Here is a 12,201-nt window from a genome sequence, read left to right as displayed (position 1 = left end):
AGTCAGGGAGTTGAATCGCTTGAAAGTTTTCTTAGGTGTGGTTGAATGAAATCCTATATATTTCACTATTTTGGATACCTGTCTAATTTCACCTTTTAAATATCCCCTAGGCTTTGATCATTACTTCAAATTTCAGTGGCAGCTTTGAAAAAGAAAGAAAACCCCCAGCGGTTTTTTTTTTTTTAAACAAAGGTTTTAACAAAGATTGACTGAAAAGATCATTCTTCAATGAATTATCAGACAGTAAAATGATGTCATCATTTATTTATAAATTTTCACTGACATGTGGCCTTTATCATCACTGCAGGGTCTCTGGCCGTGTCTGTCACGGATATGACGGCACCGGTGGTTGGCTCGTCTGGGGGAGTCTACGCCCTGGTCTCTGCACATTTAGCCAATGTAGTAATGGTAAGTTTTCCATTTACATGCACATGCTATGTGTGCGCACATGTGTATCAGTGATTACCACATCACTCAGTGTTCCTGTCTCTACACATCATTGTCGTATCGTCAAAGTAGCCTACAGTGGCCCCTCGACAGGTGCCGCTTTATCTACAGATGCCATGCATTCCTCACCGTCAGTTTTCTCCCATTCCTTCAAAGATCAGAAAACCATCTGAGCGTGTGCACATGTTTACGTGACAGAGTGCGAATAAAATGCATCCCATCTCAATGCACTCTGCTGTCCTTTGACTTCTATGCCTACTCTGTTTGGTCTAACCCATTCAGCAGGTCATTAGACACATGTAGCAAATATCAGTCAAGGTGAACCTCTATTATGTGCAGTGGGGTTCTCATTATGTATCCTGCCACATCCTTCACAGCATTCTTGAGGTCAGTATGGAGGAGTTTGTGTTCCTCCTCTCCATTGAAATCTTATTATCTAACACAGCAAGAACAGACTGGGGGTCAGAGTGTCTCTGGAGCCTTTAAAATTGACGTGAATTCAGACAAAGGGCACAATCTAAGGTCATTTCAGGTAGTCATGCATGTCTGTTTGTGTGTGTGAGTGTGTATGTAAGGAGGACTTTCTCTTCTAGCAGAGTTAGTTCTGTCTTTATCATCAGAAATGTGTTTCATTATGATTTCTCCACTCTCTCTTTCTCTTCTTTGCAGAATTGGTCAGGAATGAAGTGTCAGTTTAAGTTATTTCGGATGGCCATGGCTCTGGTTTGCAGTAAGTCTGAATAAATATGCCACACTCCCACTCTTAACACTTCTCGTTCAACAGAAAAGTTTTGCTGTGTTACTACTTCAGCACCAGAAATTAATTATGTCAAAACAAATGTTCCTGTTCTTGAAAAAAAAAAAGTGTTTATTTTCTCCAAATGCTACAATAATAAGCTTTCTGGCTTTGGAGCTTCAGCACATGAAGGATTTCTCGCTGCTAAGACACTATGATTGTTGTGATGCACTGCAATGGGGTGATGTAAGCAAACTTCATTGCAAGGCTAGATGGGATTCCAGGCAACCCAGATCTGACAAGTTCAAAGTGATTTTCTCCAAAAACAGAAAACAACAACTAAACAAGCAGTGAATCAAAAACTGTAGTCGTGCCAGATTCACTGAAATTAAACTAAATTTCCTCTGTTGCTCGTAACCTTTGACACACTCCATCCAAATAGCTGGGTGAGTTGCTTCCAGTCAGTCTTAAATCAAATAAAAATCCTCCCTCTTTCTGTTACTATCCTGCCACATAAACGCAGTAGCAAAATATGTCTGTGAAACCCCAAGAGGGAAAGTTGCACTAATATTGACTTTGAGTGTGTAACATGCTCATCCACTTGATTTGCATAATCCTGGCTATTGAAGCTGAAGCCTCATAATAACTTTGCATAAAACTTCAGAATGTAATTTTGCAGCAGCACAAGGACTGTCTAATTTTTTACCCCCAGTTCCACTAGAAGGTTGTTAGGAGCAGATCAAGTCAAATACACAAGAGAAAGGATGAGAGCAATTGAAACTTGTATAACAAAGGTTCACTGTTGCTTTATGTCTTATTTTAAGACATCTCGACATCCTTCTTTTTTTATCATAGCTCATCTACCTCAAAGTCAGGACTGTTTATTTTTAATAAAGTGCTGCTGTTGTCACCTACATGCTCACATCTCGCTGCCATTATGTCTTCCTTTCTCCTTTCTGTCCACAGTGAGTGTAGAGTTTGGTCGAGCAGTATGGCTCCGGTTCTACCCTCCGGCCTTTCCTCCATGCCCGAATCCCAGCTTTGTAGCTCACCTGGGAGGAGTGGTGGTCGGCCTGACGCTTGGTGTGGTTGTTCTGCAGAACTATGAGCAGCGGCTCCAGGAGCAATCCCTGTTTTGGATATTTTTCTGTGTCTACACCTTGTTTGTGCTCTGCGCTGTTTTCTGGAACATTTTTGCCTACAGCCTGCTTGATGTGCGACTGCCCCCACCACCATGAGTTGCTTATTAGAGGCACAGAAGACACTGTATCCCTTTTATTCCTCCCTTGGTAGACGCCTGACCGCCCGGCTGGATGAGTCACCCGGGCCTTCACTAACTGAGCCTCATCTTGAGCCAGTCAGAGTTGTCTGACAACCGCTTTACTCATACATCCAGTGCTCCGATGCAATGATACTTGGCATGCAGAAGCCCTCTGTGTTACACTAAACTTTTTTGGACACGTGTGCTACGTTTTCTGGTTAAGCCTTACATTGGCTCACACTCACCATACAAGCTAATCTCCACTCGTTCTTTGTCTCCATGTCTGCTGGATGTTGGTGTCAAGAGTATCAACCAGTGGGACAGAAGGCAGAAGAAGAGCTGTCTGCATGGCCTGACCTTCTCTGCCTCTTTTCCCTTGATCCAATGGTGCCTATTCATGGAGACATCAGCCTGATGAAAGTATTTCTGCACAATTGCCTGTAGTGTAGGGTGACAGCAGTAAAATCCTACAACCATTTTCTGAAGGGAGACGTCTCTGAAACTCCTCTAAATGAAGGAGAGTATATCAGAACTTAGTCTAAGCTGGTGTTTTGTCATAATTACGAGCACCCCATGAGCATGAGAGGATATAACAGGCAACAGGATAGTCAATCTTCCCCAAGTTTCACAGGAAACGGAGGAGTGTGTAGGCACAGTTTACCTTCAGAGGTTATTATGAATTTACCGTTTGAAGGAGACTGTGGGTTCAGGGTTCAGTCAATTTGTGTTCGGCACAATTTCAACCTCAAACTTGTGTCTTTCGTGTGTTTGGAAGGAGTGCAACAAATGTATCATTGTGTGTGCGAAAAGAAAAGAAGCGGAAGTGCCATTCAGGCTTTTTGCTTAAAAAAATATGCCAAAACATTGTTAATAGCAGCAAGAGCACAGCCCGTAACAAGTGTTGCTTTTTTTGACGTGAAATAGGTCTAATTTTTTCAGTTGAATGCTATATTTTCTCTAACAAATGTTTTACTGACACCAAGAAGAGTAAAGTTATTTTCATTTTAAGTAGTTTTTGCAAAGGTGAAAATAAAAATCTGCAAAGAGTTAAAAGAAGTTTATTTATTGAAATGTAATAAATACACACAGCAGTAAAGACATCCGGGCCATTCTGAATACATCTTTTTTTTCTTTTTCTTCATTACCAAATGTAGACAAACACACATGCCTGACCTCGAATACATCTGGGCTGGGGTTGTTTCCCTCTCAGTTCAGGATCAACTGGGCAAAGAAATCAATGGTCTTCTCATTAGTTCCTGACACAACTTAATTTGTTAATTGATTGAACCGAGACAGAAAGCGACCCCAGCCCCAAGCTGTAAGTCTTAAACTGTACTGTATTCTAACCTCATGTTACACTGGTAACTGCTTGGCACAAACATAATGTAATTACATACAGATTAATATTTTAACATGTGTTTGCTGTTGATTTTTTTAAAAAAGATTGTGATATTGGTATGTTGTGTAAATCGTCTGGTCGGTCTGCATTGTGATATGTTAGCTATATACTATATGTGTCCTATTTAAAGATTGATTATTAATGGCCTGGGATTGTATATAATAAGGGCTATGGCACAAAACTGAATGAGGGGCAAATCACTGCTATTTTGTGCATATTTTCTAGATTTGATATGTAAATACTGGAGTGCATTAAACAGTTTTATACAGAAACAAATACTGATGTATTGGATTTTTGCAATCTCTGTGATAGACTGACAGCCTGACCAGAGTGGACCCCGCCTCTCGCTCTGTAACACCTGAGACAAGCCCCAGTCCACCTCTGACCCTGAACTAGAAAAGTGGTTAAGATGACGTATGGCTTGATTTTGCCCTCTTCTGTACCAGTTTTTTTAATGATGCTGTTTGTCCATCTGTCACACAATTTTACAATAATATATTTTAGCAATGTAGAATCTGAATGTGCCCAACAATAAGTGTACTGTTCATCTTTGTTGTGAGTGTTTGGACTCATGCATGCCTTTGTTATTGTTTTTCCATTTGCTCGGGGTGGCTCCAACTCTCTGTTACTACAGCATCCTGACAGCAGGTCATAGCACGTTCTCAAATATTTTAAGCCAAGAAATATCTTGACCAAATAAATTTGTTTCATACATGGATATATATACACACACACACACCGGACTGATCAAATAAAATCATTTCAAATATTTTAATCAAAGATTGAAACACAAAATGCCAAAACATTTGGCAGTTGGATTAAAGGAGGAGGAAATGAAGTACAGACCAGCAGGTCTTCTTTCAGCTGCATCTTCTTTTGGCTGCTCCTGTTAGAGCAGGGGTAGGGAACTCCAGGCCTCGAGAGCCAGTGTCCTGCAGGTTTTAGATCTCACCCCGGGTCAACACACCTGAATCAAATGATTAGTTCATTACCAGGCCTCTGGAGAACTTCAAGACATGTTGAGGAGGTAATTTAGCCATTTAAATCAGCTGTGCTGGATCGAGGACGCATCAAAAACCTGCATTAGAGATTAACTCATCATCTGCCTCCATCTCACCCTGTCCCAAGCATCTTCCTCTGTCACACCAACATTCTGCATCTCCTCCATCACTCCATCGATGAACCTCATCTGTGGTCTTTGTATCCGCATGTCTGATTTGGCAAAGATTTTAAGCCGGATGCTCTTCCTGACGTAGTCCTGCCCTTTTATCTGGGTGTAGGACTGACACTAGGAGTGACACTAGGACTGACACTGGCTTGTGGCCCGTCCTGTGGATGGCTTCAATGAATTTGGACAAAACATTAAAAAGCAAACTAAAAAGTAATTAAGTAAAATGTTATTTCTATAGAGCCTTTTTAGACAAACATCACAAACCACAAAACACCACTTGTGATCTGAGGTGGCATGTGGGTTTAGCATCCTCTGATGTGAACTGGCTGAACTTCTGTGGACTGCTATTAAAAAGTCAGCTAAACTAATGGATTACACAATCAGATTGCTAATATTAAACTTTATTAGTACTAGATAAATTTACAAATATTGTGAACTTTATTTAAATAGAAAACAATTCACCGACAAGCTATCATTGAAAATATAAGTTTGTATACTTATTATACTTGTATACTTACACAAGGGAAAGGAAACACAGATAAAAGGGTTAGTTATTGCACTCATTAACTTCTATCCTTTATTTCACTTCAGCGACATCAGTTAAAATGATTTTGTTTATTTGGCATAACCAAGATTTCCAATCTAATCTTTATTTTTGTGACTCCCAGCTTGGACCCTGCCAACAACACTAATCAATAAAACACCATAACCTCAATCTTTGCGTGTGTGTGTGATCATTTATCTGTACAATGTGTACAATTTATCCATGAGCAAATGCTGTTTTGTGAAGTAATAAAGAGGAGCTTCACTGCATACATTATGAAATAAAAATGACAACAAAGGAGGCCCTGAAGTGTTGAACAGCTGTTCAGTAGAAATGGGGAAAACATTTGGCTTTCAGAAATGCAGCAAGTGGTTTTCTCAGTTCCCAAACATTTAAAGTCTGTTAAAAGAAGCAGTTCCCAAACAAATTAAGGAACGTCACTGCTATCTATCCATCCTGGGGAAAGAACAGTTCAAATAAATTAAAAATTACCATGACATTCATGCCTATGATGATTGTATTTAAACAACTTTCTTTGGAAACATTAATGTCGGTTGATTCAGTATCAAGGAAGGAAGGACAGAGGATATTGTCCAATATCAAAGAAAAAAGTGCTCAAACTGAGCAGCTTTAAAACAGGATTATGTGTTAAATGTAAACGTAAAAGTTGGAGGAAGCGATTATAGGGCCATACAGAGAGTAGAGAGCTGGGGTAAGAGCCTTTGTGAAAAAAAGCAGATGTCAGAGTGATCAATGAAATGTGTGAGAATACAAGAATCAGCTATAATTCATTCAGAGAAGGGACCCCTTAAGCTGTCACTGAACATCTTCTCTGTCTAGCCGGTACAACCATGGAGTAGCAGTTTTGAAGGCCTACGATGAAAAATTCATTATGCAGCCAAGGAAAGCCGCCTCAGTTGTGTTTCCCCTTCATAAATCTTTCCTTTCAGAGGTAATCATTCACCTTGATGAAGAAAACGAGAGGCCGCAGGAAAGGAAAATCTGTCTGGAAACATTTGTTGCATCTCAGCATTTATGCAACCTGCTGCGAGAAACACTTGTTACTTATTTATCCTTGTTTAAACATGAAGGTGCACACAGAGACAAGTACGAAGTACACTTAAAGGACCAAAAGTAATGAGGAGTGATAAAAATATCACTATTACATTGCAGTGGGTCAGTCTGGACTTGATTTTAAATACTGGGTATTGTAATACATTAAAATTGTCAATGTTGTTACACCTTATTTTCCTGTTTGGGTTGATTACCTAACGGTTACTAAACCTCTCAAATACATGTATATTTGGCTCTAAATTGTAATGGACCATAAGCGTAATCGACACTGTATGTTGGTACAGATAGAGTAACCATCGAACGTTTTCTAATGAGAGCGTTTCCTAATGAAATGTATATATAAACCATTACTAACAGCTGTTCTGGAAAGCCTTTCCACCCAATTTCCACAGCCTGAAACCCCCAATGTACTGTTCTTGAAGTACTATCGCCACCTAGTGGCCAAAACAAGTTGTGCGCCGTTCTATTTCATCTATCAGTGTTACCTGAGCTTCCAGCGTCACCGGTCAAAAATCTGTCAATTTCTTGTAAATGTGATCTATCAGGATGCCTTGGAGGGAATTTATTACATCTGGGACAAAAATCCGCCGCGTCCACAATATGGGTTCAAATTGAATGCAAAATATATTTTTAGTTATAACTAAGTTGGAAATTCAGAGAGATATCAAATACATGACATGGCATTACATTTTGAATCTGAAGGGCTGAAGACACTGTTGGCGACTGGACTGAAAGTGGAAAAATCTGTGAATGATGGAAAATTTCTCTGACATTAAATCCTCTGTGTCTTTTGCGCATGTAAGTAAACTCTTGTGATAATTAACTTTTATAAATTATTTATAAGATAAGTGATGAATGTTTAGCTGGCTAAAAGTTCATATTCATTCATAGTTCACAGATTCTTGTTAGGTCTCATCAAAATGTAAATAGTTTTATTGCATTTAACTGTGAACATGTATTTTTACTTCATTTTTGAACTTTTTAGGCTAAGGAAATCGCATACCTACATGCACATACCCCAGCAAAATGCAGCACATCTTGCTACAAACCCCTTTTGGACTTAAAAAGACAAGCAACAACAACAACAACAAAAATCCAAGGAGCTGACAGGAGAAAAAAAATGCTGCTGTGTGGAGAGGTATTTGCTGGAAAGGAGCTCAAGAAAGTGTCGACACTTTTAATGGCCAGACAGGACTTGGAAAGCTTTGTAAAAGCAGTGAAAAACAGTTTGACACTATGTGCGAGGAGACTGACAGAAAACTGAAAGAAAAGGAGAAGTAAGGTTGGATCTTAAAAGAAAATCTGAGCATCCAGCCGAGTGAGAGTGAGAAGGTCAAAAAACACCAAGCGACAGAGTGCAAACAAGGCAATGAGGTGAAGCTGTCACTAAACACAACAGCAAAGCTGGCAGGGGGGTGCGGGGGGGGGGGGGGGGGGGGGTGACCATTGAGTTTAAAACTCTGTAGGAACACTGTGGAAAAACTTCATCCAAGACAGCTGAATTTTCAAACTTGAAATGATGGCACTGGTAGAAAAACATTTGGCCAAGCTGAAAACAATTAAGTCGAAACACCACCAGAGCAAAACTGAATGCCAGAAAAATTTCAAAGCTTTGGAGGACTGTCTCAGATGTGAGCTGGCAGCAAGAAAGAAAGAAAGAAAGAAAGAAAGAAAGAAAGAAAGAAAGAAAGAAAGAGAAAAGGCTTCAGAAACAGAGAAGAGACAATAAAGAGAAGTAGCTTTCCATGGTGAGGAGTTTGTCAACATGGTGAGAAAGCTGGAGGAGGAGATCAGGCTCATCAGGCTCACGAGCCATGTAAAACGCTGAGCTAATGCCATTTTACCTCATCGTTTGAGTTACATGATAATATGATGGATTGTAAGATTTTTTCTTTTCAAAATGAAAATAAAATGCTTTGTGTGTCTTTTTAGGAGCTTACCTTAAAAACTGACGAAGGCAAAGCCGAGATGAAAAGGGAGAAGGCTAGAAATGGAAGTAGTAGATAAACAGAAGAGATTAGGAAAGCATGAACATAAAGTGAAAAAAGTTGAAGAAAGAGCAACATAACAGGAATGCAAAAAGAGAAAAAGAAACAGAAAAACAGAACAAAAAATAAGGAGAGATATAAAAGAAAAGAAGGAGGAAAGCAGAAAGACAGAAAAGTAGGTCTCTCTTCCTAAACCCCATTTTCCCTTTTACTTAGTAACTGCAGTTAGGTCCATATATATTTGGACAGAGACAAATGTTTATTTTATAATTTTGGTTCTGCACATTACCACAAAGAATTTTAAATGAAACCACTCAGATGTAGTTAAAGTGCAGATTTTCAGCTTTAATTCAGTGGGTTGAACAAAAGATTGCTGCCAATGACAGCCTGACATCTTGAACTCATGGACATCACCACATGCTGTGTTTTCTCCTTTTTAACACTGTCAGGCCTTTACTGCAGCAGCTTGTTTGTGAGCCTTTCTGTCTGAAGTTTAGTCTTGATCAAGTGAAATGCATTTGAAGAATATTCCACTTCTTTGCTTTAATAAACTCCTGGGTTGTTTTGGCTATATGTTTTGGGTCATTGTCCATCTGTATTATGACGCCCAATCAATTTGACTGCATTTAGCTGGATTTGAGCATTTCTTTGTACATGTCTCTGAACATCTCAGAATTCATTCGTCTGTTTTTGTCCTGTGTCACATGATCAATAAAAACTAGTGTCAGAGTGCCACTGGCAGCCATGCATGCCCAAGCCACAACAGTGCCTCCACCGTGTTTTACAGATGATGTGGTATGCTTTGGATCATGAGCTCTTCCATTTTTTGCCATCATTCTGGTAGAGGTTGATTTTGGATTCATCTGCCAAAAAATGTTTTTTTCAGGACTATGTTGTTTTTTTATGGATTTTGTTTTTGTTTTGGGGTTTGTTTGTTTGTTTGTTTTTTCATTTTTAAGCAAATTTAAATTTAACCTTTCTCTTCTTGAGGCTTAGGAGTGGCTTGCAGATGGCAGCGAACCCTCTGTATTTACTTTCATGTAGTCTTCTCTTTATGGTGGACTTGGATATTGATACCCTCTGAATGTTGTTCACTTGGTTGGCTTTTGTTGATCATCCACCACTGTTGTCTTTCTCTGATGGTTTTTTCTGTTTTCGAGGTTAAAGGAAGGCTTTTTTTCATCTGCATGGAGTGCTCCTTTGACTGCATATTGTCTGTTGACAGCGAACTCTTCCAAATGCAAGCACCACATTAATGGCATAATGAAGGAATGCACACACCTGCCAATGAAATACATGGGCTAATTAGTCCAATTATTTTTGTTCCCTTTAAAAAGAGAGTGGCACATGTTAAGGAGCTGAAACTCCTAAATCCTTCATCCAATTTGAATGTGGATACCCTCAAATGAAAGTTCTACACATTATGCCCATGTCCATTATATAACAATAATTGTATTTGTATTGTGTCTAAATATATATGGACCTAGCTGTAAATACACCTGGCATTGCAACAACTTAATAGCAAAAGGTACAGATATTTAGCTGTCTGGCTACGTGAACATAATCCTGAAGATAAAGCATTTTTTTTGGTTCTGTATACGTTTTACTGGAGTGACTGCATGTTATGCAGGAGAAAACACCACCATCCTGTGACAAAACTTTAGAACTACATCAAAATAGTCCCACAGACCTTATATTTAGGGCTGCTCAATTAATCGAATTTTAATCACGATTACGATCTGGGCTTTCAACGATCATTAAAAATGACTGAGCCGATTATTAGCCCCTCCCTCGTGCTTTACTCTCGCGCTGCTCCGTGTGGCAAATCGAGCGCACCTCTCTGCATTTCGAACACCCGTCACAACCCAAGGGAAGCTCGGAAAGCTAAGCAGAAGTTATTTGGAGAGGAGAGTGACTGCCAAAGAGAGGTAAAAAAAACCTTCAGTGGTGTGGAAACATTATGGGTTCGCAGAGTCAGACGTCAAGTAGACATAGTGTGTAAACGTTGCTACGTGTAGTAGCTGCACCACAGAGGAACACTGCAAAGTTCACTAAACATAGATGTTTACATTTTTCATTTATTTTTTATATTGCAAACATTTGCACTGTTATCAGTATTTGCACACTATTTTATATTATTTTTTTAAAATCATTATTCAATACATTGTTATTGTTAACCCTTTAAATCCCTGTAGAACCAGAACCGCGTAAGCTAGCGCAATAATTTGTTTTGCATAAGAAACCGGAGGAGTTGTACTTACATCTTATGTAAATGGCCTGTATTTATATAGCGCTTTACTAGTCCCTAAGGACCCCAAAGCGCTTTACATATCCAGTCATCCACCCATTCACACACACATTCACACACTGGTGATGGCAAGCCAGTGACAAGCTTATGTCATCAGCTTGTCCTCGGTCACTTAATGCATACATATTATTAAAATATGGGCTATAACAGTTGTATTGATGTATAGCAACTTGAAATGCTCCCAAAAATGGCACTACAGCATGTAAAAAAAAAAAAAAAGCTCTGGCGGACTTGGTTCTATGGTAGGTCTTAAAGGGTTAAATAAATATCGTCAAATAATCGAGATCTCAATTTCAGTGAAAATAATCGTGATTATCATTTTTGCCATAATCGAGCAGCCCTACTTATATTAATATAAGTATATTAAATTACATTATAGTAAAACCATTTTTTAAATAAAAACCATCCTCAGATGCAAAAGTGGCGCACAAAAGCCAGTTTTGTTATGGACAAAACTGTAGTTTTTACACCTAGTATATTTTTTTTCCATTTATATGATGGAAACCTCTAGACTCCACGCAACAAGAAAAAAGTCAACACTGGTTAAAAGAAAAATATGGATAATGTGGCAGCTATTTATTGATGATATAATCCCCCTGCTGTAATCTGTGCCCATGCAGCTATATCATTACTTCTTGTTTTTAATCTTGTTAAAAATATATGAAACACGTAATACCTATCATGATGATAACTTTAGTTCATCTTTCTGGTGAAAGTAGATCTTTGCACATTTATTGGGTTACAGTTGCCAGTCAATCATGAACTATGTTTTAGTGTCCATAAAGCTTTTAAATATGTTGGTGGATAAACGCTTCTAACAATGGTTATAGCAATACAAGAAAATGTCAGCAGTTATTTCAGTAAACGGATCTGTTAGAATAAATAATATGTAAAGAGAAAAACCGTCCTGTAAGTTAAGTTCCAAATAAGACATCATTGACTATCAGCCCAATCTGCTAATATTCTTGTTTTAAGACTTCGTGAGTCATGAACGTTTTCGTGAGACAGCAGTGTGTTGGCCATGATCAAGACAGTTGCATGTTACATGGCGAGCTGGCTTTGGGAGGTCTGTCCATCGGGGAGTGTTTTTGCTATAAAGGAATGATGGAATGAGACACACTTCATTTTAAGTCTCCAAGTGCTATTCAGCACCAAAGGTTCGCCAGAATATTGCATTGCAGTGAAATCAGTTATTTACTTCACCTGTCGGCTATCCTGTCTACCGTGCTTCCTGTTTTGAACCTCTGGGCGTGTCTGTGACGCTCATTTCGTA

General features: G+C 39.0%; 1 protein-coding gene across 2 annotated transcripts in view; it reads left to right on the top strand.

Moving 5' to 3' along the window:
- Nucleotides 1-3,833, top strand: part of rhbdl3 (rhomboid, veinlet-like 3) — a 71,078-nt gene extending 67,245 nt beyond the window's left edge. For both annotated transcript variants that reach the window (XM_082536351.1, XM_082536352.1), the window contains 3 exons: nucleotides 308-408; nucleotides 1,117-1,177; nucleotides 2,150-3,833. In XM_082536351.1, coding sequence (XP_082392477.1) covers nucleotides 308-408; nucleotides 1,117-1,177; nucleotides 2,150-2,421 — 434 coding nt within the window. In that variant the 3' untranslated portion in view covers nucleotides 2,422-3,833. The remainder of the gene's footprint in view (nucleotides 1-307; nucleotides 409-1,116; nucleotides 1,178-2,149) is intronic.
- Nucleotides 3,834-12,201: the final 8,368 nt, after the last annotated feature.

This window comes from Aulonocara stuartgranti (assembly GCF_965226115.1).
Source record: "Aulonocara stuartgranti genome assembly, chromosome: 6".
Taxonomy (NCBI): domain Eukaryota; kingdom Metazoa; phylum Chordata; class Actinopteri; order Cichliformes; family Cichlidae; genus Aulonocara; species Aulonocara stuartgranti.
This window is presented reverse-complemented; position numbering and strand designations above follow the sequence as displayed.